General features: G+C 58.7%; 1 protein-coding gene across 1 annotated transcript; it reads right to left on the bottom strand.

Moving 5' to 3' along the window:
• Positions 1 to 374: 374 nt before the first annotated feature.
• Positions 375 to 26074, bottom strand: CELSR3 (cadherin EGF LAG seven-pass G-type receptor 3). Its single transcript, XM_055344398.1, has 35 exons — positions 22327 to 26074; positions 20204 to 20854; positions 19624 to 19849; positions 19226 to 19341; positions 18755 to 18843; positions 18490 to 18647; positions 17773 to 17936; positions 17385 to 17510; positions 17125 to 17294; positions 16517 to 16702; positions 15793 to 15909; positions 15236 to 15407; positions 14928 to 15069; positions 14712 to 14832; positions 14211 to 14394; positions 13801 to 13902; positions 12350 to 12444; positions 11939 to 12148; positions 11522 to 11717; positions 11080 to 11235; positions 10520 to 10694; positions 9733 to 9900; positions 9375 to 9501; positions 9081 to 9287; positions 8699 to 8873; positions 8356 to 8468; positions 7823 to 7902; positions 7245 to 7368; positions 6709 to 6825; positions 6453 to 6601; positions 6064 to 6173; positions 5630 to 5788; positions 5012 to 5212; positions 3732 to 4620; positions 375 to 2376 (listed from the first exon to the last, which is right to left on the bottom strand). Exons 1-35 carry the CDS (start codon positions 26072 to 26074, stop codon positions 2349 to 2351), a joined length of 9951 nt encoding a protein of 3316 aa, XP_055200373.1. The 3' UTR covers positions 375 to 2348.
• Between the last annotated feature and the right edge of the window lie 440 nt (positions 26075 to 26514).

Raw genomic sequence — 26514 nt, 5'->3', positions numbered from 1 at the left:
GGCTTCTTTTGCCTCCAACCGAGGGCGCCACCTTCAAGCTTTCCCCTGAAGACCAGGCAATGTCTGACGCTGAAGGTGCCCAAAGCCTCCCTTCAACCCTGGACATCAAGGCGTGAAATGAGGCTGCGAGGTTTCCCTCCCGTACAGAGCACAGCCTGGCATCTGGCCCGGAAGGTTTCTGCCTGAGTGGGGAAGGAACACGATGTGCTGGCCAGTTGCAAGCCTGAGAGGCTAGTGGGGGTCAGTGCTGTTCATGGGCTGAGGGGTTAGCAAGGGCAGTTCCTGGGATGGGTTGGAGCCCTGGCCAGGGCAAATGCCAGCTTAGAGTCGCAGGCCCTGAAGACCAAGTCATTGTACTGACACCTTGAAGAGAGAGGGGGGTTCCCTGGCACCTTACTCCCAACACCTGTGCTCATACTTCTAGCCCCTGATCACAAGGCAGTAGGCCAGAAGTCAGGGTGAAAGAGATGGAAACCTGGTCCAAATGTCAGATGAAATAGGCTAAAAATAGCTGAATATTGGGGGGGGGGAGTGCTCAGATTTCTTTCAAAGGTCAGCTGGGCCTGAATCCTTCATAGCTACCCTCTTACCCTACCCTGCCCCCCCCACTCCCACCCCCAAACAGAAAGAAGCAATAATCATTTTCTATAGAAGTTTATTCCCAAAACAGAGCGCGGCTTCACGGAACAATTTACACAGACAGGGAAAGGGACCACTGGGCTGGAGCAGGGGACCCCCAGAGAGGGACATAGCAAGGACAACCCCCTCTCCCTACAGTGGGCCCCTCCCCCTTCAAGGGCTGGGGTCATTCTGGGTAAGGAGAGCTGGAGTCCTGGCTGGCAGGATTTGGCACCAGTCAACAAAGTAGAACTTTTAATCTCCTTGGAAACTGCCTCCCAAGAGTATGTGTAGGGCAGGAGGGTATCTGCATAGATCCCCTACAACCCTGCACAACCCATTGTTCCTAGCCGTAAGAGGATGCCTACTCTGGAGGCCTCTGGGTCTGCTGTTCAACAGAGGGCTCAGGGCTGACCTTTGGCCCGGGAGAGCTAGGAGCTAGAAACCCCTCAAGATGGCCAGGTCCAGGGTCCTTAAGCCCCTCTCCCACCTTCCCATCTTTCACTTGTAAACAAAGGGGGAGGAGAACCCACATTTTCAACTGTAAACAAAGTGTAAAAAGTTCAAAGTTGTAAGTTGTAAACAAAGTTTTAAAATGTTTTAAATCTTGACCTGTAAACAAAGTAACAAAATCTAAAAGTCCCCAGTTCTAGACATCAGACAAAGCAATAAAAGAAGAGTTTTGTGAACAGGGTCCTAACAGTCATTTTTCCCTTTAGAAGGGGATAAAGTAGGGTGGAACGTGGAATGAATTACTGCAGCCCAGGCGCCCAGGGCCAGGAGGGTCCTGTAAACATGGGAGGCAGTGGCACCTACATTCTGTGTCTTCAATTCTCTTCTTTCTGTTCCCCTTGCTCCCCCTCCTACCCCTATCCTTAGGAAGAAATTCTAGCAAAGGGCAGTGTGAGGGAATCAAATGGCACCACAGACAACTTCTGCTCACACCAGAGGCAGGGGCTGGCGAATGACCCCCCAGTCTACCCTCTGCAGGAATGTCTGAATAGAGGCCTGAGCTCCTCCGCATGGGAGAAAAGAAAGCCTTGCTCTGTAAACATGACATCTGCTGCTCCACCAGCGCCCCACAGCATCAGTCCTAGGTCATAAGGCAGTAAGTGGCAGGGACTCCACATAAGAAACACACACATCCACGGGGAGGGGCAGCATGAGCAAGCCCCATGAGGAGGTCAGAGGACCCCTGTTTCCAAGACCAACCCCCAGTCCCTGAAGTTTGGCCCTCGGAGCATCCGAGAAAAAGCAAAGATCAATTCTGTACTTTAGGCCCTCATGATATTCAGATCAAAGGATGGGGGCTATTTGCCCCTCCTGTCTGAATCCACCCCAGTCAGATGAGAGGAAAGAGCATATGGTTTGCCAGGGACCCAAATGGGGCCAAACACTGCACCTCTTACCCTCTGTCCCCTTCCCCTCCCAGCCCAGCCTCAGAACCCCGGGAGACAAAAAAGCGGAAAAATAACATAAGCATATCTCTCTGGTTACAAAGGTACAAAACGTATAAAAGTCCTCCTTTCAGTTCTCTCACCCTGCACCTGTTACACACCTGCTCACATGCTCACAAATGGAGCATGGAGCCTCGGCATGGCAGCCACAGGCAGAGCTGGGGGTGGGGTAGGTAGAGACTGCCTTAGGATCAGCCCCTCACTCCTGGAGTCTCTTCTGGTAGCTCAAATCCTCCATCGCCCTCAGCCGTTCCTAGTCCATGAGTCTGGCCCTCAGGAGTGGCCCTCGCTTCTGGGAACTCTGCAGAATTGAATGCAGTGGTCAGAGGTGGTGGCTGACAATGAGTCAGGGGGCTCTGGGATCCCCCACAGCCTGGGTCCCCACCATCTCAGCACCCCCAACCCCATCACCTTCTCCTCTCAGTCCCCAGCCCCCTTCCACCCCTTCCAGGGTTCTCAGACCCCTTCTGCATCCTGAGACTCATCAGCAAGGCCCCTTGGTCACCTGTTTTCTCTCTAGGCACTCAGCGAGCACCTGCCATGCACAGATACTAGGTTAGCACTTGACAGGTTCTGTCTCAAAAAATCACCACATCTCAAAGAGTTTGTTACTACAGACACATTTTACAAATATGGAAACAGAGACTCAGAGAGGTCAAGTGTGACTTCAGAGCCTGAACCCCTGTGTAGTCAGTCCCCTAGGACACCTTCCCTACCACCCACCAGCCAGACCTCAAGGCCAGAGCAATACTCAAAGCTCAGAGCTCTCCCTCAGCCCTACCTCAGGCATCTTTCCAGAATCCCTGGCACCAGGCCCTAAATCCCCAGCTCCTCCTCCCTTTCTCCTCCTCTGACTCTGCTTGGGTTCTATGAGTCTCCTGCACCACTCTTGGCATCCCTTCCCCTCAAAGCCTCCTTTCACCTTGCAGACCTCCACAGAGCCTGACCTAGCTGTTTCTCCTTCCTGGAATTCAACTCTTCTCTTGGCTTCCGTGGCTGGCAAGCCCTGGTTCCTCCCTACTTCCTCTCTGACTCCTGTGTACCCAGCTGCTCCCCACCCTACAGATGTCCCACAGGCACCTGAGATGCAACAGGCCCCGAGTCAGCTCCTCTGTGTTCCATCTCACATTGCCCATAGGTACAAGGAAACTCACATTGATTAAATAAAGAAGTGGGTAAATTATTTACTTTTAAAATTAGCTCTTTATCCTGGCATATGAGATGCCCATATCCTGACACTACTTCTGGCCCCTCCTTAACCCTTACCACTCCTAAGCAAAGCATCCCCAGTAATGATTCCTCCTCTCCCCCTTGCCTCTTGTATGTACCATGTTATCTCCTACTTCTAGACCTTGGCTCCTGCTCTTGCCCCCTCCACTAGTCCAAACCCTTTGGAAGGCACTTATCTCTCTTCCCTAGCCCGGGAGGTGCAAGGGGAGGGTGGCTGGCACCAATCCTACACCGGCAGGTCACTGCTAATCACACTGCTAATCACACCGCTGTTCCCTGCCTGTGGCGCCTGGCTGTGCTGAGCCTGGGGTAGCCCACACCGTCCACCAACCCACACCTACGTTCTGTGGCAAAACACAGGGCAGGGTACACAGGAGGTTGCCTTAAGCTAACGAGGGTGTAGGCAGGTGGCCACACTCTGCTTACTCTGAGTCTGGAGACAGCTCGGAGATGCTATGAGATGTAGCAGACCGTGGTGTGGAGGGCCCAAGTGCAGAGGCAGTAGCAGAAGGCGTGGCAGTGGTGTGAGGGCCCGAGGGCGTGCTTGAGGACTGCACAGAGGAGGAGAGAGCTGAGGAGTTGAAGGAGGCCAGGATAGAAGAAAGAATGTCCAGCTGCTCTGTGGAGGGGCCATGGCTAGGGCCACTGGCTGGGTCCTCCCTAACTCTGAGCAGCTGTGGGGGTGGCCCAAGGCCTTCTCGTGAGGGGTGCCGGCTAGGCACACGGTCCAGCTGCTCCCCTGAGTTCGATCTCCTGGACAGAGAATCCAGGGGCCGGGATGGCAAGAGGGGGTCCCTTGAGAGTTGCCGCTGGGGAGAGAGGGGCAGAGGCGGGGGCTGTGGGTCAAGGTCCCGGGCACTGTGGGGCAGGGGCAGTGTGCTCAACCACTCGCAGGGTGCCCCTAGGTCCAGAGCATCGCGTGACCCGAAGCGGCCAGCCCTGGCACCAGGGTAGTCCCTGGGTGGCTGTCTCCGTGGTAGGGTACTGCCCCGATCTCTGGGCTCCAGGCGGCCTGGCGCAGCATCCAGGCATTCCTGGGAGCCTGGCCGACTCAGGGGACGGAGAATAGGGGCAGGGGCCTCCTCCAGTCGCTCACGGCTCAGTTGCCGCCGGAGGAGCAGGTCCAGCTGTTCTCGAGAGGAGTAGCGGCTGGCTGGCTGTGAAAGGCTGCCTGTGGCCCCACCAGCATAGATGCGACCATAGGAGGCAGCTGGCACAGCACGGTGGCCCAAGGTGGCTGCACGGCACCAGGACAACTCTGGGGCACCTCGGGTCTGTGGCACCAGTGGGTACTGCAATCGGTTCTTCAGGATGCCTACGTGAGGAACAAATGGGAGATAGGGTCTGTATGGGGGTGGGGGGAGCAGACATTCCCTGGGTCTTGGGATGCAGCTGCCCCTGGGATCCCTCTGACATAGGGCTGGGGGCAGAAATCCCTTGGGGAGTGGCAGCAGCAGCCTCTAGGGATTCCACAGTGGCAGCAGGACAGGACTCAGAGTGGGGAGACAGTAATCCTCGATCAGGACAGGGTCTGTCCCCATAGTGCAGGAGTAAGGGCAACAACCCCCTACTCTCGAGATCAGAGGAGGGACAGTCCCCAGGTCCTGGCAATGCAGGTCTGGGTCAAAGTGGCAGGAATCCCTTGGATGGGGGTAGAAGCAGTTCCTGGGGTCCCTGAAAGTATAGGCCAAGGTCAGGGATCATACCTTTCCTCTGGCGCTGGGCCTGGCCCAGGGAGGTTTCATCCCCACTGGTCAGAGCCAGGTCTGGCTGGTTGTTGTTGGCTGCATCCTTGCTGGTGTCCAGTCCCAGGCGCCTCTCAGAGCCCCAGGTCTGCAGAGCACAGGGAGTGGCCTCGCATTCCCCCAGGGCCGGCCAGTAGGATAGAAGGTCATTGCCATCCACATCTGTAGAGCCAGAGCAGGTTACAGGAGCCTCTGAATTGACTCCATTGTCTTATGAATCCTGTGTTCCAGACTCAGTGACTGCCCCCACTCCCCCAACCCTAACAACTCCTGAAACCCTGGCTGCTCTGAGGGAGGTAGGAACAAGAGGGCATCTCTCAGAAATCAGTGGAACCATGGAGAGGACTAATGATGAGCCTGCCACTCTGGAGGTGGGAAGATACTAGGGGTGGGGGAACTTGATGGCTGAGGGGTTGGAAAGAACCAAGAACCTGGAAGAACCAAGTGGGCTGACCCCTAACTCTCAGGGAAGAAAAGGGGCTGGAGGGATGATATGTCACCCTGTAACATCCCTGACTTTGACCCAAATGGAATAGAGGGTGTCTCTGGGTCACTCATGGGGTCAGAGTATGCCCTCACCTTTGGGGTGAGTGAGGAGCCTCTCACTCTGGGCAGCCCGGCGGAGCGGACGCTGGAAACGCCCCCGTGTCCGGCCATTGTCCTCACTTTCTGAGGATGGGATGGACAGACTTCGTTCCTCCTCCAAAGACAGGTCACTGTCGGAGTCAGAGTCCGCGGCTGGAGGTGGGAAAGTCAGAAGAGGGAAGGCATGTCAGTGGCTCCAAGGGACAAGGAAAAGAGTGTGGAGCTGTGTCTTGGGGTAGCTACAATGGGAAACTGGGGCTGGAGACCTAGGCAGAGTCTGGAACAGGTATTGGTGCAGAATGGCTGGGACTTGGCAGGAGAACCAGGTGTCTCCTGGGGCAGTGACCTGGGGGGAACTTGCCCACCACACTCAGCCGCTGCTCTTAAGAAAGCCCAGGCCCACCCCCAGCCTAGGCCCCTACCTCCACCAGCATCTCGATGGAACATGGCCACATCCAGGTCAGTGGGGCCAGCATGGGCCTGGAGGCTGTGGTCAGTGTGGTCAGCAGCGGAGCCATGTCGAACCAGGACATTGTCCCTGGAAATGCAGGAGTGCCCCGGCCACCCATCAAAGAGGGATGTGATAGGGTACTCTGGGGACTGGGGTGTCTGTGAGCACATAAGGCCAACTGCTGTGGGATGGCTCTGAAGGCACCCCTGGGTGTGCAGCAAGAGGCATCTGGAGGAGAAATAGTAGCAGAGTCCCAAGTGCCAAGACAGGTGAAGCCACCGTTCTGGGACCGGTAATGCCAACCTCTGGTCAAGGGGGACAGGTCTGAGCAGTACAGCCCCCTCCCATGAAGACCTCTCTGCTCACCTGAGGTAGCCACGGCCCCGCTGGCTGTCTTGGTCCTGGGTCCGGCCGGAGCGGGCACTGCTCACTGAGGAGACAGTGGAGGCTCCCAGAGTGATGCGGATGAGGCCACTCTCTTCAAAGAGGGCTGTGTTGTTGTAAGCCCCGTGCCCCTGCAGGAGGTGGGTACAGACAGGAGTGTGAGCCACCTCTGGAGAGGCTCCCAACCCTGGCCTCCCAGGGCCCTTGCCCAGGTTCCCCAGACCTGAGAGCCCCTCACCGTGCCCGGGGCCGGCCTTGCTTCCTCGGGTGCTGCCTTTCTGCCCAGACAGGCTGGTGTCCAGGCAGCACGAGCATCTGCATTCAGGATACAGAAGAGCAGCAGCACTGCCAGGCCCTGTGGCAGCAAGGGTCAGTATGGAGTCAAAGAAGGTTAGTGAAAATCAGTGAGAGATTAGAACTGAGTCACAGGTCACAGGAGGAGTACCAGGGGGTCCGTCAGGGCTGGGAGAAGTCACTGTGGCTCAGCAAGGGGGATTAGTCATCACAAGTTAGTGTGAGGGAGTGAGGAGCCAGGGGCGACCCAGTAAAGGAGTCAGGCAGTGACGGGTCAGAGGGGCACAAGTGACTAAGCTGTGGAGGTCAGTGCCGATCAGGAGGCACGGTGCTGGAGGAGGTCAACCTGGGATGAGCAGCCTGCCCATCAGAAGTCTACCGGGAGAAGTGAGCCCTAGATCAGGTGTCAAGGGCCCACCAGGGTTGGAGCCACCCCGCTGAAGCCCCACCTGGCCCAGGGTGGGAAGGTGTGCTGGGTACCTGGAGGCCAGAGAGCGCAGCGTGGAGGTAGTGGAAGGCCAAGACGCTGTGGTTGACTGCCAGGAGGCCGAAGAGCCAGGAGGCACTGACAAGGAGAAGCAGCAGAAAGCAGCTACGAAGGCTCCTGCTGTGGGATATGGGAGGACACAGGGGACACACAAGCGTCATGCAGGGCTCGTGTGCGGAGCACACAGGGGACATGGAAGGACAGGAAATCACACAGGAACACAGCAGTCTCAGGAGGACACTATGGGAGACTACGGGAGGTCACTGAAAGAATCAGGAGGATACTCGGGGAGCCACGAGAGAACATGGGGAAAACATGTGGGAGGTGGGGGCGCTGTGAGAGGAATGTGGGAGACAGCTGGGACACAGGGAGTAGGGGGCAAAGTGAACCACCCAGGCCACAGGAGACTCTGGGGACAGCAGGGCAGCAGCACATGCGGGGGCGCCAGAGAGGGACCACAGGCCAGGGCAGGTAGGACTTGATCCCCATACCCAGCATCTGGAGCCCAGCCTGCCCAGGAGAGGACTGCCATTCTAAGAACCTCCCCGCTTTCCCCAGCCAGCCAACTCACAGCATGGAGGTCTTCTTGGCCTCCCTCTGCCCAGTGGCGCAGGATGTGCGGGCAGCGAGGAGAAGCATGGTCCCATTCATCTGGACCCGCGGCCAGACATGTGGAGCAGGGGTGGGGCAGAGAGAGACAGAGACAGTGAGAGAGAGAAGGAGAGAGAGACAGGGACAGAGAGAGACCAGGCTGCACAGAGAGAGGCCGAACCAGGGAGAGACACGCAAGTGCATGGGTGCACATGCACACAACAGGGAGAACAGAAACAGAGAGGACCTTAGAGGAAGTCCAAGAGAGGGAACTAGAGTGGGACTGAACAACAGAGACAGGGATTGGCAGACAGAGAGAGGCAGCCATCTTTCTGACCCAACACCTCCCATCTCTATGCCGGTGGAATAGAGAACAGGAATTGAGGTCACGCCCCGGAAAGCCGTGGACCGCCTCCGCCTGGTACCCTGGCACTGACACCACCGCACCTGCTGCAGGGCCACTCCCCAACACCTGCTGTGGAGCACACAGGTGCCCTGTGTGAACACACTCACCACAATGACAAGGATGACAGGACCTGCGAAGCTCCAGATAAGGGGTTCATGGATGGAGATCCAGCAGAAGTCAGGGTTCCCGTAGCCCTCGGGATCCAGGCCAACAGCAAGGCCTGTAGGGGAGGAGAGGAATGATCAAAGGGGTATGTTCTAAAGCAGCTGACCCTCTCATACATGGGGCACATGTGTGTGGGGCACAGGCAGAGCAAGCTCCTCCGTGCATGCAGCAGGTGAGGATTAAGGTCAAAGTAATGATTATGATTAGGGGCAGAGGCAAGGGTCAGGCCATGTGACAGAAGTCAGGGATCACAGGCCTAGATAGGTTAGGGAGCAGAGCCCTTACCCAGCAGCACGGCAGGGACACCCCAACCCAGGGCGTGGTAGAAGCGCATGGCGCCACGGTCCACATTGCGTGGTTCAACCTGCATGCGATAGAGGTGGAGCCCCTGCACGAGGAGCCACGCGAAGGTGCTGAGGAAGAAGTAGTGCAGGAGGATGGCGACCGCGGTGCACACCAGCTGAAGGCAGGGTTGGGGGGCGTCAGCACTGCTCCCGCCTCCCCCCACCTCTGACCCCTAAACCACAGCACCTTATCCCAGGATCCTGCCCCAAACCCAGGCCCCAACCTGAGCATCCCTGGCCCTTAATCCTGAACTTTGGCTCCAGGACTTCCTGGGCCAGGTTGAGGTCATCAAGACACAGGTCCCCTGGCCCTGACCCTGCACCTGGTTGTGGGTCCTGTGGATTCCCAGCAGGAAGAGAAGCTCTGCCACGCCCAGGGCAGCCGCCACATTGGCATGGATTCCACGCATGTTGGACTTGAGGCTGCGCAGGCTCAGTAGGACAGCTGCGGTCAGAAGCAGTGCAGCCACAGACACAGCCATGACCACATGTGTGAACACAGCCAGCAGCTCCAGGTCACCTTCCAGCCGCTGTGGGGATAGGGATGGTGGATGGGATGTTCGGCACCCCTACCCTTTGGCCTGCCCCCCTCCTCAGGACTCTGAACATAGTCCCACCTCACGGGGGGATGCATCCATAAGGACCCCAAAGGTGCCTGTCCGGCTGCAGCGACACCGAGCATGAGACCCATTCCTGTGCACCAGCTCACAGTCCCGTGCTGTCCACATGCCGTGCTGGTCCGCCCTGCAGCCAGAGGCGGGTTAGATCTACCATCCCCTCAGGGCAGTACCCCACAGACAGGTGGGAGGTTTGTGACACGTAGTGTGGGGGGAGGGTGTTGGGGGTGTGTGAAGGTGGGGAGCAGCAGTCCTAATGGGCCTGGGTGCACAGGGACATTGGTGAGGGCCCCAAGGACAGGCTGGGCACTCCAGGGGCCAACAGGGGACCAAGGGTTTCCGGAGTAGAGGTCCTCACGGGCCAGGTGGGTCCCACTGCACGCAGATCGCCTTGCTCCGATTCGCTGTCTGCAGCAGGCGGAACTCCAGGCTGATGGGGGACTCCAGAACACCCCTTAGGAAGTTGCGTCGGTGGAATACAGCCACGCTGACCACCGGGGAGTTCATTACAGGGTTCTGAGGGAGCCTGAGGAGACACCCAACCTGGGCTCAGACACCGCTGACCTCCCCAAGCTCTGACTACCTACCTCACGATCTTCATGCCATTGGCATGGCTGACCGAGAGTCCGGGATGCCCCAGAGTGGAAACAATTTCTGGGCTGCTTCAAGACCCTGAGTTCAATGGCCTAGCTGGGCTGTCACAGTTCTGCAGGAAAAGCAGGTTCTCTGCAGCTGAGAGATTGCAGACCCACTGCCCACACTGGGGTGTGTGGCCCGAGCAGCCGCAGACTGCCTCAAACTGTCTTCCCTGCCACCCCCATCTGACCTCCATCGGTCAGTCTGTCTTTGCCTGTCTCTGTTAGCCAGTTTGCCTGTCTGTACCTGGCTCCTGTGCCTCTCCTTTATGCGCCAGCCCCCACCTGTGGCTCTGTGTCTGTCTGCAACCCTGCACAACCCCACAGAATGTGATTCACATGAAAGCCAGCGTGGACAAGGCTCCCTGGAACTGTGTACAGGAGGTATCTCAGGATGACAGGGAACCTGTTCATTTGCCCACCAAAAAGGGGGTGCTGGGCTGGGTAGAAGCTTGCAGGAAGCTCAGGGGAGGGGCCTGGAAGTAACTCCTCCCTCCCCCACCAAGGTACCTGGCACCTCTGCGCTCAGCCTGGAACTGGGCAGGAAGCAGCCCCCCCAAGGTGCGGTAAACAAGGAGGATGACAATGGAGATCCCAGGCTCAGGCTCGGGCTCCAGGGGCGCTGGAGGAGGAGCCACACTTGAGGTGGTGATGTTTTCCATGTTGCCGCTGCCTGTGGGCAGAACTGCCAGGAGAGGGAGAGGAACCACCATCAGCGATCCCCAAGCTCCCACAAACCCAGCCCTGAACAAACCCAATGCAGCATCAAGCATGGGAATCTCTTCCCTGAAGATCCAGAACTGGGAGACAGGAGAGCAGAAGCCCATGTCCCCTTCGTCCCCAGGGCTGGATCCTCAACATCAAAGCCCAGGAGAGATCATCTTGGGAGAGGGAGAGAATGTGGTGAGGTGAGAGCAGTGCGGAGGGCTGGCACGGCAGGGTCTCACACAGGGGTCTGACATGGAGCAGGTCTGGCAAGGGGAGAACTGGCAGGAGGGCAACATACTATGTAGCAAAATAGGTAGGGGAAGATATAGGACCTGGGTCGGGGGTTAGCCAAGGGCTTTCACCTGCAGGTGGAGATGGCCGCGGGGACTGGGAAGGCAGCAGCACATGTGTGTGAGGGTCCCAGGCGTCCTGGCCCCGGAAAAGGTTGCTATGGTAACGAGGGTAACGACGGGTCCCCCGGGTGGGACTGGGGTGCTCCATGCGGTCAATGCTGAGCACTGCCCAGGAGGAAGGCGGGTGAGACCCAACAAGGATCTCCTCCCCATGCTGAAGGCCCCATACCCTCCTAGCCTTATCCTGTCCCCACGTCCTGTCCCCACGTCCCACAACCCATCAGTTCATTGCTGCCAGCACAGAGCCTGTCCCTTCAAAGCTCTGAGGGAGATGGCACAGCCTCCTGCCACTATTGCTGACAGCAATATCCCCGGCCCCTCAGACCCCCAGGTCCTTGCCCCTTCACAGCCCCCTGCCCACCCCACCCCCCACAGGCCACCCGCTACATACTGATGTTAGGCGTCACCAGCCCCACGGGATTCAGGTATGTGAGCTCCATATTTCTCGCAAGTGTGGCGGCATACTCCTCCAGATGCTGCACCAGCCCTGCGCTACCTGGGGAGCCCCCAGGGGCCCGCTGCCCCAGTGCTGCCCAAAGGTCTCCAGTCTCCGGAGCAAGCAGTGCAGAGCCAGCCCACAGCAGGTTCTGGAAGGAGGGAGATGAAAGTGGGCTCAGCCAGGTGAGGATATGTGGGGGACAGGGCAGGTTCAAGGGATCTGGCTGAGCACTCAGACTGGTCCCGGCAGGCAACGGGGTGGGTTTGGAGAGGACAAGGGAAGAGGGAGAGCCCAGGACCTTCAATGCCCCAGGGTCAGGAGGGGCCTGAGCGGGGGTCCCAGGGATGTGGGCACAGGGCGCAGCCTCACCTCATTAAAGTGGGCATCCTGTGTGGCTGTCAGCCCAAAGCCCTGCTGGTGGCTCTCAAAGGCCAGCAGGTGGGCCAGTAGTCGGGCAGTGACTCGGACATCTTGGCTAAAGTAGTGCTCAGTGTGGCCAGTCACCTCCCGCAGCCTCTGAGCCAGCTTCTTGGCCTCCACAGTATCCAGTGCTGTCTTATTGAGCTCCAGGCCATCCAGCTGCCAGGATAAAGATGGGGATGTTGCTCTCTGGTCCCTTAGGCCTTTCTCAAAAGCTTCACAGGAAGAAGGGTTTGGCCAGATTAAAGGGCAACCAGGAGAAGCCCAGGAGGTCAAAGGCTGGGGCGGGATGTCTAGAGCCCAGCACAGGCCTGGGGAGGCCAAGGTCTTGAGTGCAGGGCCAGGTCTGGGCAGTCTCACCAGCAGGTTGAGTTCTCGAAAGGCAGGGGAGGTACAGTTGAAGAGGTCAGGCTCTAGCCAACCCCGGTCCTCATCACACAGCCGCACAGCAGCACCTGAGGGCAGATGACCCTCTGGGTCAGGCCTGGGGCCTGGCCACCTTCACTGAGGAGGTGAACACAGCACCCTCTCCCACCCTGGGGGAGCTCTAAGACAGAGGTCAGAGTAGCAGGCATCTGTGGCTGGACCTAGGCACAGAGCAGCCCCAGCCCCCAGCCCTAAGCCCAGCCCAGGCAGGTCCCAGCTGCCTATCAGTTAATACTTGAGGGTGTGGGCCATTTTGAACCACTAATTAAATAAAGCAGAGCACAAGGGCGCCCTCTCTCTCTCTCTCTCTCCCTCTCCCTCTCCCATTCTCTCTTGCGCGCACACACACACACACACACACACACACACAGGCCAGCACAGGTTTACAGACATGTGACCCAGGGCAAGCACACACACACCAGCACTCACATTGGCACATACATAGACATGTGATCAGAATAGACACACACACTCTTTCGTGGACACACACACAGACATGCTGACACAGAACAGGTTTTTCAGTCATTGTGTGACTAAAGTGAGGGTGGGGGTCAAACTCCCCAGTGGTGGACTCTGCTGCGATCTCTCCCTTGTCTGTGGGACTGGAATGGGGGTTGCATCAGAATTGACCTGGGCCTTAAGACAGCTTATAGCCACCAGCAAGAGGGGACCCTCACTTGAACACAGAACCTCCATCCCTGAAAGACAGACTCACAGACACGTGCATAGGCACAGAAAGACACACACATGAGCATGCATACACAGATGATCTCTGTCCAGCCACCGCGGGGACCTCAGGCAGCAGGGAGGGGCCCTCAGGCAGCGGGGAGGAGTCTATAGGGTCCTCAATCAGAGGGGAGGGATCTTTCATGACCTTAGACAGTAGGAAAAGGCCTGAAGACCTTGAGAAGTGAGGAGGGGTCTGCAAGGATCTCAGGAAGTGGGGAGGGGTCTGCAGGGTCCTCAGGCATCAGAAAAGGGACCCCAGCATCCTCAGAGAAAGGGAAAGGGCCTCCAGGGACTTCAAGCAGCTGAGAGTAGCTTTTAGAGACCTCAGGTAGCAGGGATGGGTTTACAGGGATTTCAGGCAGCAAGAGGGGTCTGCATAAAGCTCTGGCAGTGGGGGGGTGGGGGGCAGCACACTTGAGCAAACACGTTCCCCTTACCTGCACCCCGCAATCCTGCCCAGAAGCCAAGAGAAACAGATGGAGGCTCAATGAGGGGGTGAGGAGGGACCCAGAGTCCCTAGGAGGTGGACCCCCTACCCCACTCCCACTTCTTTGCAGGAGTAGAGCCGCCCAACTCAGGAAAAGAAGTATCTCCAGTCAGATGACAGGCCTCCTCCCCTCCTCAGTGTTGCTCCCGCTCCCCACCCAGGTACTCACCCAGAGCCCCCCGAGGACAGGGCACTGAGGCCAACATGCCAAACTTGGTCTGGGGCCACCACACACCAGATCTCAGGGACTTGGGACACGCATCATAGAGCACTGGAGAGAGAAGAGGCACTGAACAGATGGCCGGGGGGAAATGACAGCCACACCCACTGCCCCTCTGCCACCCACATCAGACCCACCACCCACCACTCCCCTGCTGACCTTATAGGAGCTGGCTTATCAGATTCTGTGACAAGTCATCAAAGTACGTGGGGCAAATGTGGGAGCCCTAGGGGGTCAGTAGTCTCCTTCAGGAAAAACCTCCCAGAGCCCCTATCAAAGGAGCCAAGCCCACCAGGAGACTCGGCAGCAGTGTGCCAGAGCCAGCCCTTTATATGTGGAAGTGCAAGGAGCCTGCTCACCTCTGCAACCACTGGCTGTCACCTCTGCAAAAGGACTGTCACAGCTGTTGCACTGGCGGCCAAGGGCTCCTGGGCGACAGGGGCACTGCCCACTGTGGGGTGCACATGAACGCGAGGTAGAGCCCACAGGGTAGCAGTCACACGGGAGGCATGAGTCGCTGCCCTGTGGTCGGTAGTGGAACTCCTATTTGAGAATGGATCAGGGACCTGAGGTCAGAGACTAGGGCTTAAGGTAGGGGTCTCAAGTCAGGGCTTGGGGAATGAGTGGAATCAAGGGCAAAGGGTCAAGAAAGCAGTACTCACAGGCCAGAAGGAAGGCTGGACTTCAAATGAAACGTAAGGGAGGGATCAGATGTCAAGAACAAGAGGTGGCAGTTAGGTGACAGGACAGGGTAAGAGGTTAGGGCCTGAGTCAGGTGGCAGAGATCAGCAAGCTGGATAAGAATCACAAATCATGGCTAGAGAAAAGTTAAAAGGTCAGGGGTCAGGGGCCAGGCATACCTTGCAGTGACACTGCCCGTTTGTCTTATTACAGTTGGGGTCAAAGCCCTTGTGAACATCACAGTTGCAGGGGCCACAGGTCGGGCTTCCCCACCAGCCCCGTGGACACTGCTGGTCCATCCTGGAGGGAGACAGCCAGGTGAGATGCCTCCATGTCCCAGTGACCCTCCCCACCACCACCAGGTCTTTCCATCATCTCAGTCTCCAGCCCCTCACCTGTGCTCACAGTGGTGCCCAAAATAGCCACCCACACAATCGCAGGTATAGCCATGGGGGGCTCCTGGAAGGTGGCGGCAAGACCCCTGGTTCTGACAGGGATTCAAGAGGCAGGCGTCCACACACCCTGGGCCATAGTAACCTGCAGGTTGGGTCGGCAAGCTCAGGACACCAGCCACGGAGCACGGGAGGAAGCAGGCACCCCGCTCTTCCAGTGCCTGTCTCCTCCAGGCTCTCCAGATCCCTTAGTCTTCACCATGAGCCCCTGGTCCCTATCCAGATCACTCTGCCCTATCCCCAAGTCACACCTGGCCAGCAGGTGCAAGAAAAGGTCTGCCAGAGGTCTCGGCAGTCAGCGTGGGGTGGACAGGGTCCAGATGCACAGGCATTGGGCACAACACAGCCAGGTTCCACGTTCACTCGGTAGCTGGGTGGAAGCAGGGTTGGAGATCCCGAAGGCGTGGAGCCGAGCCATACCCCCTGTGGACACAGCCAGCAAGGTGTAAGACCCATATCAAAGCACCTCGGACCCTACAGAGCCAGGCACCTGATCTGATGATCTCTCACATGCAGTCTCCCTCAGACCCCCTAAAAACCCAGACTGACCCCAATATCCCCAATTCAGCTCCCCATGGGACCCCTAATCATGCTGTCCCTGACACAGATCTCTAGGGCTCCTTGATAATCTAAGCTAGACCCTCAGCTCCAAGGGCATGGAAAGGCTTGACCTGTCTCTGATGGTTCTGGGTCACATCCCCTCCCCATGCCAACCCCTACGTGAATGCAGCATTCAGGTCCCAAGGCGCTCCTAACCTCTGACCACTCACCCTAATAGCCCATATCACGTTCCCATGCTGACCCCCACCTGGATACAGCCAACCAGACCCTGAGGAACCTCCTCTTCACTGCTGGGGGGCAGGCCTCCCACATGGAGTCGCTTTACCTTCAGGCCCTGCAGTTCACTCCCCACTGCCATGGTGTCCTGGGGGAGGGGGACAGTCAGAACTGGGGGTGTGGGGGTGCCTGGTGGACCCTTGTCCTACCCCAGAGTCAGTCTTGACCTTGTCCTAGCCCTGCCCGACAATCCTCTAGCCCTCTGGATCAGGAGAACAGTCTGGGAATGAGCTGCCCCCAAGTATGGAGGACCTGCTAGAGCATGGCGGGTGGGTAATAGCAAGATTTCGGCCAAGAACTGGGTCCAGACAGGCCTCTCTCTCCTGCACCCAGAAGAGATCCTGAGATTTCATGGCTTTGAGCTAGGGAAGTCAGGGCAGGGATCAGAAGGGATTTCCTTTTTTTTTTTTTTTTTCAGAAGGGATTTCCAAGAGTTAGGGAATATACGGCTGCAGAGGTATCCCAAGACCAGGCCAGGAATCTGGATAACCTCTCTGACATGAGCAGGCCTGGCAGCAGAGCAGCCTGGCTGGCATGGTGGGCTCAGAGCAAGGGTACGAGGAGGGGACTGCAAGGAGAGTGGTGTGCATTGGAGGGAATTGAGAGGAAGTGGACTGGTGGTGGGGGGGGGGGTCAAGTGAGGTGGGTCTGGTTGGAAGACTAAGAATGGACTACCACAGAGTCAGAGATCAGACCTGAAAGAGGCTAAAGTCCAACGAGACCATGAGGACATGGTGGCCCCGCCGGCCACCTGGCTCCTCCTGCAATTCCAGCCGCAGATCGTGCCACCGGCCATCGCTGACAGTCACCTGGTCCAGGAGGAGGTGGGCAGCACGGCCCGAGCCCCTGGTCACCATCACGGACAGCAACCCCCGATCCAGCTGCAGACAGAGAAGAATAGCCCTGGAGTCAGGGCCTCAAGTTGGACTGGGGCTGGGAGTGTTAAGAGGGGAGGTCAGGGGGTTCAGACATCAGAATTACAGGGCCAAGGTATATTGGGCACACAGGGACTTGTGCCCTGAGATGTCATGTTGCTGAGACTGAAGTTAGGGGGCAGAGGTCAGGATCAGGGACTGTGGATCGGTGCAGCTAGCACAAAACAGATATGCTGGGGCTCTGCACTTGCAGAGGATATGATGGTAGGAAAGAAGGCGAAGGGACAGGATCCAAAGCAGGGTCAAGTATGGTCAGGACACCTGGTAGAAGTACGCTGTATGACAGGCTCAAACCCAAAGGAGTGTTGCTGGTGGCATCTTAAGTTGAGAGTTGAGGGTCGAGGGAGGGGCCAGGAGGACAGACACACCTGACAGAGGAGCGTGCTGTGTGGCCCAGCCTGCACTTGCATCAGGACCCCCTGCGTCGCCCGTGTCCGAAATGCCAGCCCCAGGTACCACGGCACAGACACAGCCATGTCATTTCCAAAGTCCCAGGTCAGTGTGCCATTGCCACGGAAATGATGGGGATGGGCCATGGCTGAGGGGACAAAAGGAGCAGGATCAGAGGCCCCACCTCAGCAACAGACCTTACCCTGCAGGCCCCTCTTGCCCCGTGCTGCCCACTCACTGAGCCTACAGTCTTTGCCACCGAAGCCCACAGGGCAGTCGCAGCTGAAGCCGCCCCAGCGTTCTGAGCAGAAGCCGCTGTTCTTACAGGGGCCCGAGTCACAAAAGTGCAGCTTGGCCTGGCAGCCTGGGAGAGGAAGGCACACGGAGGATATGAGAACATGAGGGGCAGGGGGCATGAGGGCTAGACAGGACACGGGCCCAAGGGGGCCACAAGTGGCCACAATTTTGGCCCCCTGTTCCCTCAGGGTGGAGCTGGAAGGAGGCAGGCCCTAAAGGCTAGGCTATGGCACAAATGCTTGCCCACAAAGGAAATGAGGATGAGGTCAGATGTGCAATCGCTCCATGTAGCCCTCCACCCCCCTCTCTAATATAAGGATGTGGCCTACCTGCCATGGTGCCGTTGTTTGCGACAAAGGCTGCCATGTCCACTCGGCGGCCATCAATGTACAGGTCCCGCATGCAGCCAATGAACTCCTTGTGTGACACGGGGAAGTTCTCGGGGAGATTGGGGACACCCCCCAGGAGCAGAGGGCCCGTCAGGTCCAGGGACCTGGGGATCAGGGGTCCGCATCATTGTTGGGACGGGGGCCAGGGTAGGGTTGCTCCTGAGAGTCACAGGAAGTATGTGTGTGCAAGGGTAGGACTTAGAGTGTAAAGGTGATTTAGTGGGGAGGGTAAGGCCAGGCTAGGGAAGAAGCCGGGGCCTAACTTCAGTTGTAGGGTGCAAAGCAGGGCTCACGATGGACAGATGGTCTGGGGAAAGATGGAGAGGTTGAGGACTAGGATGAAAGAGTGAGGCACGTGGGTGGTCGGTGAAGAGTCTGGGGGACCAAGTGGGGATGTCGGGCATTAAGAAGTAGCATGGAGAGTGGAGACTGGGGACTGGGTGCCTGAGGATCATGTGTGGGAGTACGGAGTCTGGAGTAGAGTACAGGGATGAAGTTAGAGTGAGGTGAGGTTTCAGCGTCCTAATGGGGAGAGGGAAATTGTGATCTGGGGAAGGATGGGGAGTTTGGCAGGCTGGAGTGGGAAGTGGGATATGTGAAGGGTTAGGGTGGGCTTTGGCAAGCATAGGCCATGGGGATCAGGGGCTGGGGTCTCACTTCTTGGAGCTTGTTTGCATGCCAGCAGCTGCACATGAGTAGTTGCCGATCTCAGCACCAAACTGCAGAGCCACAGCCACATCACAGTCATCCACGCTCAGCACAGCCACTTTGTCCTTGGAGGGGCCCTGAGCACTCCCCAGGGCATCTGTCCGGGGCTAGAGACCCAGGCACACCACTCAACAGGACCCCCAGGGTGACCCCTGAGGGGCAGAACCTGGCAGCCCAGCTCCCCTCAAACTCCCATGCCAAGAGTGGTGCCCACCTTGTTGTAGTATCTCAGATGCACTGTATGCCACTGTCCGTCACTCAGGCCCCCTGGAACTGTAGGGCTGACCACTGTGTTGGACTCACCTGTGGGGAGGACACATGTGGAAGGTTGTCTGGAGCTGCCTACTTGCCTCTCCCTCCCCACCCCCAGTCATATAAATACAGCTATTCCCAAGATGTAGAATATGCTCCCGGATACATCAGATCAGTCCCATCTACTGGTTACCACACTGGCTGGACCACAGTGCCTTTGGACAGATAGGAGAAGCGCACACTTCTTGGAGAGCCATTCTGACCCAGGGAATGGCTAGGAGGGTCAGACCCTCACTGATGTCTGTTTGGCATGGAGGTAAGTGTTTAGGGGGGTGCAGTGAGGCAAACCTGAGGGGACTTGAGGCTTCTACCCCCCAGCCATCTCACCCACACACGTACATCGGCCCCCACGCACATCCACAGGAGCACCCACCCGTGGAATATGTAAGCCGCACTTGCCCGGCCACGAGCTCCAGGGCCAGGAAGTCGTGCTTCTCGTTCAGCCGCCCGTTGTAAAAGAGTAGCCCACTTGGCTGCACTGTTGCGAACCTGAATGGGATGGACAGGGAGTGTCATGAGCCGGACACCTCACATTCACCATCCCGGAGACAAAAAGTTTCGCGGGGAGCCCGCCCAGGCTAGGATGGGGCAGGCAGTGACGAGAAAGGGTGCGGTGACGTCAGGGACAGCGCAGTGACGTCAGGGGCGGGGCATCCAGGGAGCGGCGGTGTCCTATGGGACGTCAGGGTGGGGCAGCTGGGAATCTGAGTCAGGGTCTGCAGGGAGTAGGGACGGCGTGGAGGCGCGCAGGGATACGGGGCGGGCACCTACGAGAGGGACAGCGTGAGGTGGAAGCGCTGCCGCAGGCCACGGAACATGACGAACGAACTGGGAGGGAAGGAGCGCGCCGCCACCTCGCAGCGCGGGCCCTCGAAGGCGCCGCCCGCCGGGCACTGGCAGCGGAAGCCGCCGTCAGGCCCGTCGGCACAGGTGCCCCCGTTGCGGCAGATGCCCGGGACGCAGCGTCCGGCTTCCGTGTCCAGCTCGCAGTCTTCTCCTGCGGGCCAAACCCGGGTCCGAGGTCACCGCCCCGCCCGCCGGGTCTCCAGAGGGCCCCGCGCCTCCGAGGGCTCCCAGGCCTCTGAAAGGGCGAGCTCCCCGTGGGCACCCCTCGCGTCAGCCTGGCCCCCCCTCGCGCTCCCAGCAGCTCCGACCACGCCCCCGGGCCACGCCCCCTCCGCGGCCACGCCCCCTCCGCCGCCTCCGTCCCGCCTAGACCTCGGCTTTCTTCAGGGCCTCCCGCGCCCCCGGCGGGGCTCTACCCCTTCCCGCCTAGCCGCGGGTGGGCTCGACCCGGGTGGGCTCCAGGCTGACGCCGCCCCCTCACTCGCCGCCCCCACGCTCCGCCCACCTGTGAAGCGTGGGCGGCACACGCAGGTGTAGCCACCCTCGCGCCGCGCGCAGGCGCCGCCATTCCGGCAGGGGTTGGAGTAGCAGAGGTCCAGCTCGGTCTCGCAGAAGTCTCCGGTGAAGCCAGGAGGGCAGCGGCAGCGCAGGCCTGCGATGGGCTGGATGGGTCGGAAGAGTGTGGAGGCCGAGGCCAGGAAGGGCGCGGACGAGTCGAAGCGCAGCACGGACACGCACTTCATGTAGTTCTCACAGGGCTCGCGCAGGCACACGTTGTCGTCGAAGGGCAGCACGTCCAGGAGCGAGCGGGCGGCGAGGGCCGCGCGGCGCACGTATAATTGCTCTTGCAGCTCCTCGGAGCTGAACCAGGGACCCGCAGCGCCCGCCCCGGCCCCACGCGGCGCCAGCGCCGAGAAGCTCACGTTGAGCACGGTGCCCCCCACGTCCGTGTCGTTCTGGATATTGAAGATGAAGACGTCCTCGGCGGGTGTGGCCAGCACCGCCGCCACGCCTTCCAGAAAGTGGCCCAGCAGCGGTGACAGGAAGCGCTCCTGCCACATGTTTTCGAGGCGCACCGTCAGGCTGTTGGCCAGCAGCTCCTCCGTGATGATGACCACACGCAGGACACACTGCGCAGTCACGCTGTGCAGCCCATCTGTGGGTGAGGGTAGGGGCAGAGGTCAGTCTGGGGTCAGCAGCTGCCCGTCCCCAGGACTCAGAGGGCTGGGGTTCAATGAATGCTCAGACTCCCAGTACCTCCCAGTACCTCTGAGTCAACAGGCTGCCAGGACATAGGAGGTCTGGGGCTTGTGACCACCAGCTCCCCGAGCGTCAAAGTAAAAAGTTGCTGCTTCCTTTCCCCTCCCTCCAACACCAGCAGAGATCTGAGCCAGCTCATGGGTCCCTAAGTGGGCAGCAACCCACCTTCCCCCAGATTATCATGGTCAGCAGGACACCCTCACTCAGAACTTAGGAAGGAGCCAGGGTCACTGACCACCCACCCTTCCCCCCAGCATTGCATAACCAGCAAAACATCCCCTCGCGTTCTAGATCAAGGATCACCCATCCCCTATCTCTGGTCAGCAAACTGCTTTCCCATGGCACTAAAAGGGCTGGCCCTGTGACCACTCAACCTCATCCCACAGAACCCTGGCTCAGCATGCTCCCTCTCTCCAGAAAGGTCTTGGACCCTGGCCACCCACCCCCTCCTCAGCATTCTTGGGTCAGAAAGCAGCCCATCACCCCAGACCTGTGTCCATGATCTCAGTGGCCACATCTCAAAATGAGGATGAAATGCTTATATACCTTGTCCCCAGACCCTGGTACACATTGAATGTCAATACGGATTGGTTGTTGAGTGAACTGAGGAATAAATGAAGGTTGTGCCTTCTTTGGCAGTGCCAGGAGTCCATGCTCCAGAACTCTGGAATGAAAACCAGATGAAGCCTATCTCCCAAACTCTGGAGAAGTAGGCAGGATTGCAAGAGCCTCTCCCACCTGCACCCTCCTATGAGGGAATGTTTGTGAAAGTCTGGGGCTGTAGAGGCAGGAAGGCCTCTGGACATTTCTTGGAAGGGCAGGCCTCAATCAGCCCCTTATATAGTAGCCAGGCAAATGTGAGCCCACTCTTTGTCTGAAGCTGCCAGAGTAAGCTGCTGTTCTTAACCGCTAAACTATTGACCAACCTCCCCTGTACAGATGGAGTGAAGGTCAGACTGGAACCAAAGTAACGCTTCATCTGAACAGGGGTGTGGTGTGGACTGAATGGTCCATGCTGGCTTTTCCTGTGACCTCCAGAGCATTAACCCAGGACCTGCAGCCTTTTGTGGGTAGGGGCACTATCTCTAGTGTAATAGACAGTTCATACCATCTTTATGGGGTCTGATAGATATCCTAGAATCTTTGGGGTTCTGTGGAGTCTACCCAAGACCCTAAGCAGAGACTATGTAAACCTACTAACCTGTGAAGTCTACGGTGGATCCTGTGGGGTGCAGGAACCCAGCACTTAAAGGATTCTTGGGAGGCTTGGAAATCCTTCTTTGGTTTGAGGTACCCTGTGGAGCCCCTGAGGCCCTGACAGGTTGAGGTTACTGGGTCACTTGCCTGCCCCCTCTCCACTGCCCTTACCTGTGACAGTCACCAACATGGAAGCCACCAGTGGACGGTTGTTATCTAGCTTGCGGCTCAGTCGAAGCTCCCCACTGGTCTGGTTGACCACCAGCAGCTGCAGTTCATTTCCCCGTTCAAAAGAGTAGAAAAGGTGGTCAGAGACATCAGGGTCGTAAGCTGGGATGCGTCCAATAACGCCCGAGGGAAAGGTGTCTGAACGGTTGGATACATAGTTGTTGAAGAGGATCTGGAAGTTGTTGAGCACAGGGCTGTTGTCATTCTGGTCAACCAGGCGGACATGCACAGTGGCCCGACTGACCAGAGGCGCCGACGTGGCCTGCACTACAATCACATATTCCTGACGAGCCTCATAGTCCAGGTCAATGAGTGCAGTCAACTCTCCAGAGAAGATGTCCATTTGGAACAGCTCAGGGATGTTCCCCTCCACAATCTGGTACATTATATGGGCATTGGGGCCTTCATCAGGGTCTACTGCAGTAATCTGAGCCACCACTGAGCCCACAATGCTGTTCTCCTTCACTCGCACCTCAAACTCCTCAGCTGGGAAGACAGGTGCATTGTCATTTACATCCTGCACTGTCACCTGGATGCTGACTGGAGTCCGCAGTGGGGGCACACCTCGGTCCACTGCGTAGGCAGTAAGTTCATATACTGGTACTGCCTCCCGATCCAGCCGCCTCACTGTGCGAACGATACCAGAGGTGGGCTCAATGGTAAAATCTCCATCGCCATCTTCCCCATTCTGGAAAGTGTACTGGACCCGGCCATTGGCATGAGCATCCCGGTCAGTGGCTGAGATCTGTAGAACACTGGTGAAAGGTGGGGCATCCTCAGATACCAATCCCGTGTAGTGGGAAGCCACAAACTGTGGAGCATTATCATTCACATCATTGACCATCACCTCCACATAAGTAGTGTCTGCCTTCTGTGGGATGCCATTGTCCCGAGCAGTAATAGCCAGTGTGTAGGTCACTTGGTCCTCATAGTCCAGTGGAGCCTGTAGTGTAATTGCCCCCGAGTCTGCATCAATTCGGAACTGGGGCAGGTTGTCCTCTAGGAGATAGGTGATACGAGCGTTCTCACCCACATCATCATCAGAGGCACTGATGACCACCACAGTGCTACCCACCGGTCGATCTTCATTCACACTCACCGAGTAGTGGGCACTTTGAAAGACAGGCCGGTGAGTGTTGGCATCTGTGATGTTGATGTGCACATAGCAATGATCATGAAGGGCACGGTCAGAAGCAGTTAGCACCAGCTTGAAGTAACGTTCCTGCTTGTAGTCCAGTGGCAGAGCCAATGTCACCAGACCTACGCCTCCCTGGGTGCTGATAGCAAAGCGATTCCGAGTGTTGCCACCTGTGATCTGGTAGCTGATGGCACTGTTGGCATCACGATCTACAGCGGTCACACTGACCACAGTGGTGCCCACAGCGGCATCCTCATTCAGCCGCAGGTGGTACTCCTTCATCGTAAACTCAGGCCGATTGTCATTAACATCTAGCACAGTCACTGTGACACTGGCTGAGGCTGAAAGTGGGGGTGTGCCGTGGTCTCGGGCCTCCACACCAAAGAAATAATGCTCCACAGACTCACGGTCCAGGGGACCACTCACAGAGACCCAGCCAGTGGCACTGTTTATCACGAAGGGCATATCGGGTGCCATGCCAGTTAGGGAGTACTCCAATCTGGCATTCTCCCCATGGTCTGCGTCCACTGCCTGAATGTGGATGACTGAATGGCCCAGGGGTGCGTTTTCCAGTACAGAGACTTGGAAGGGTGTGCTGACAAAGATAGGAGTATGGTCATTGATGTCCACAACCTGGATGCTGGCTAGGCCTGTGTTGTTGGACAGTGGTGGCCGGCCTGCATCCTGTGCCCGGATGCGCAAGGCATACTCTCGCTCTGCCTCAAAGTCCAGAGGTGCCACCACCTGAATCTCGCCCGTGAGGCTGTCAATTGCAAAATGGCCACGACTGTTACCGCTGATTATGTTGTAGTGCACCAGTCCGTTGGCATCCTTGTCCCGGTCTGTGGCTGTGACGCGTAGTACCACCGTATGGGGGCGCACATCCTCGCGCACCTGCGCCACATAGCGCTTCTCGCTGAATTGGGGCGCGTTGTCGTTCTCATCCAGCACGGTTATGTGCACACGCACTGTTGCAGAGCGCGGCCCGGGCTCTTGGCCCTGGTCGCTGGCCTCCACCACCAGCTCGTAGCTTTCCATGTGTTCGCGGTCCACACGACCGCTGGTACTTATGAGGCCAGACCGGGGATCAATCTCGAAGGCGGCAGAGGCAGCGGCGCGCGCAGCTGGCGGCCCCACGAAGCGGTAACGCAGATTGGCATTGGGGGGCGCGTCGCCGTCTGTGGCACGCAATTGAAGAATGGGGTAGCCCTCCTCCACGTTCTCGCGAAGCGTCTCCCGGTATTGCGCCTGCTCAAACACCGGCGCGTGGTCGTTGCGGTCAGTCACTGTAACGGCCACCATAGTGGTGGCCGAGAGGCGCGGCGAGCCGTGGTCCTGCGCCGTCACGCGCAGGTAGTGCCGCTCCATGCTCTCGCGGTCCAGAGCAGCCTCTGTGCGGATGAGGCCGCTCAGTGGGTCAATGCTGAACAGTTCCAGCGAACGGCTGTTCATGAGAGCAGCCAGCGAGTAAACTAGGCGCCCGGCCTCTCCTGCGTCCGGGTCCTGCGCCACTACGCGGAGTACCGTGGTGCCCGCTGCCTCGTTCTCAGGCACTAGCGCCTGATAGTTGTACTGCGGAAACTGCGGGTGGCGATTCGCGGCGCGACGGGGGCGGACTCTGTTGGCTGTGGGTATTCTCCAGACTCTTGGATGAGCCAGGACCCCCGGGGGCCGCGGCCCAGGGCTCTGCGGGAGGAAGCGGCGGCGGAAGAGAGCACGCGAGCGCATGCGCTCGGGCGTCGGCTCGGGAGCTGTCCGAGACCCGCGAGGTGCTGAACCAGGCGCGGGAGCTGTCCTCTCTGTGAGCGGTGCTGAATCCAGCCCAGGGCCAGATCCCGCAGCTCTGGGGGAACACTCCGGCTGGGGGGCTGTCCTCTCTGCTCTAGGTGTCGCAGTTCTCTCACCCTGACCCCTGCGCCTTGGAGCCCACAATTCCCCGCAGCAGCGCATGGTTCCCACTTTTTTGGGGGTGCCTCTCCCAGCATTCCTCTGGGAGGACACCGGCTTGTAACCACGAGGCCAAACCAGAAGGTCCGAAGGGAAGGGCGGGCTGTTCTCCAGGCTCGGGACCTCTGGGGACAGAGCCTCTGGAGACAGACTGTCTCTTCGCAAGGGTCCTGCCTGCTCGCAAGAGGAGACCTCTGTGCGCCAACATAACAGAGACCCTGTGCCCTGTCCTGTTTCTCGCCCGCGGCTGTCTAATGCCTGGACCCCATATTTCACCCCCAGCCCCGCATCCGGCTGCTTAGGGGGCCCTCGACCACTCTGGGCGCTTTTCCTTCCCCCTCGGAGCCCCACGAAGACAGGCTCCCTCATTCCGAGGCCAGGCTCTCCATCCTCCTGGACCCCGGGCGTCTCGGGACAAAGAGCTAAGGTTCCACCACCGATCCGCGCCCCTGGCCCCGTAGCGGCAGCTACCCCTGGGTCCCAGCCTTGGCCCCCGTCGACCCCCAGCTCCTCCCGGCTGAGAGGGAACAAAGAGACGAGGAGAAGGAGCAGGAGTAGTGGGGTCGTCGGCCCCCTGAGACTCCACCACAGCGGCCGCCTCGCCATCACCCCCCGCCTCCCCATACGGCCTCCACCACCCCTCGCCCCGGTCCGGGCCTTGGGCCCGCCCCGCCACTCGGGCCCCCTCCCGGGCCCCTGCCGCCGCCCCGGCCCCCCGCCTCTCGGCCTGTCGCTCCGCGCCGCCTCCGCCCTCTGGGCACCATCTACTCCGCGGCCAGAACCCCTTTGGCGTGCGGCCCCGGCTTTTGCCGCCCCCACCACAGCATCCCCGACGCTGCTGCCGCCTCCCGTCGCTCCAACATGGCTCCCGGACTCAGTGATGGTTCGTTCCACCTCCGCCCCGAAGCCCCAAATCCGGTGGTACAGCCCGTCGCGCATGCTAACTCCGACTAATGAGGCTGTTATCGCCATCTTTGTTGAGGGCAAAGCATAACTGCTGCCCACGGTGCTGAACAGGGCTAGGAGGTTCGCCGCCCCTGGATCCA

This window comes from Nyctereutes procyonoides, unplaced genomic scaffold, assembly GCF_905146905.1.
Source record: "Nyctereutes procyonoides isolate TBG_1078 unplaced genomic scaffold, NYPRO_anot_genome, whole genome shotgun sequence".
NCBI lineage: Eukaryota > Metazoa > Chordata > Mammalia > Carnivora > Canidae > Nyctereutes > Nyctereutes procyonoides.
This window is presented reverse-complemented; position numbering and strand designations above follow the sequence as displayed.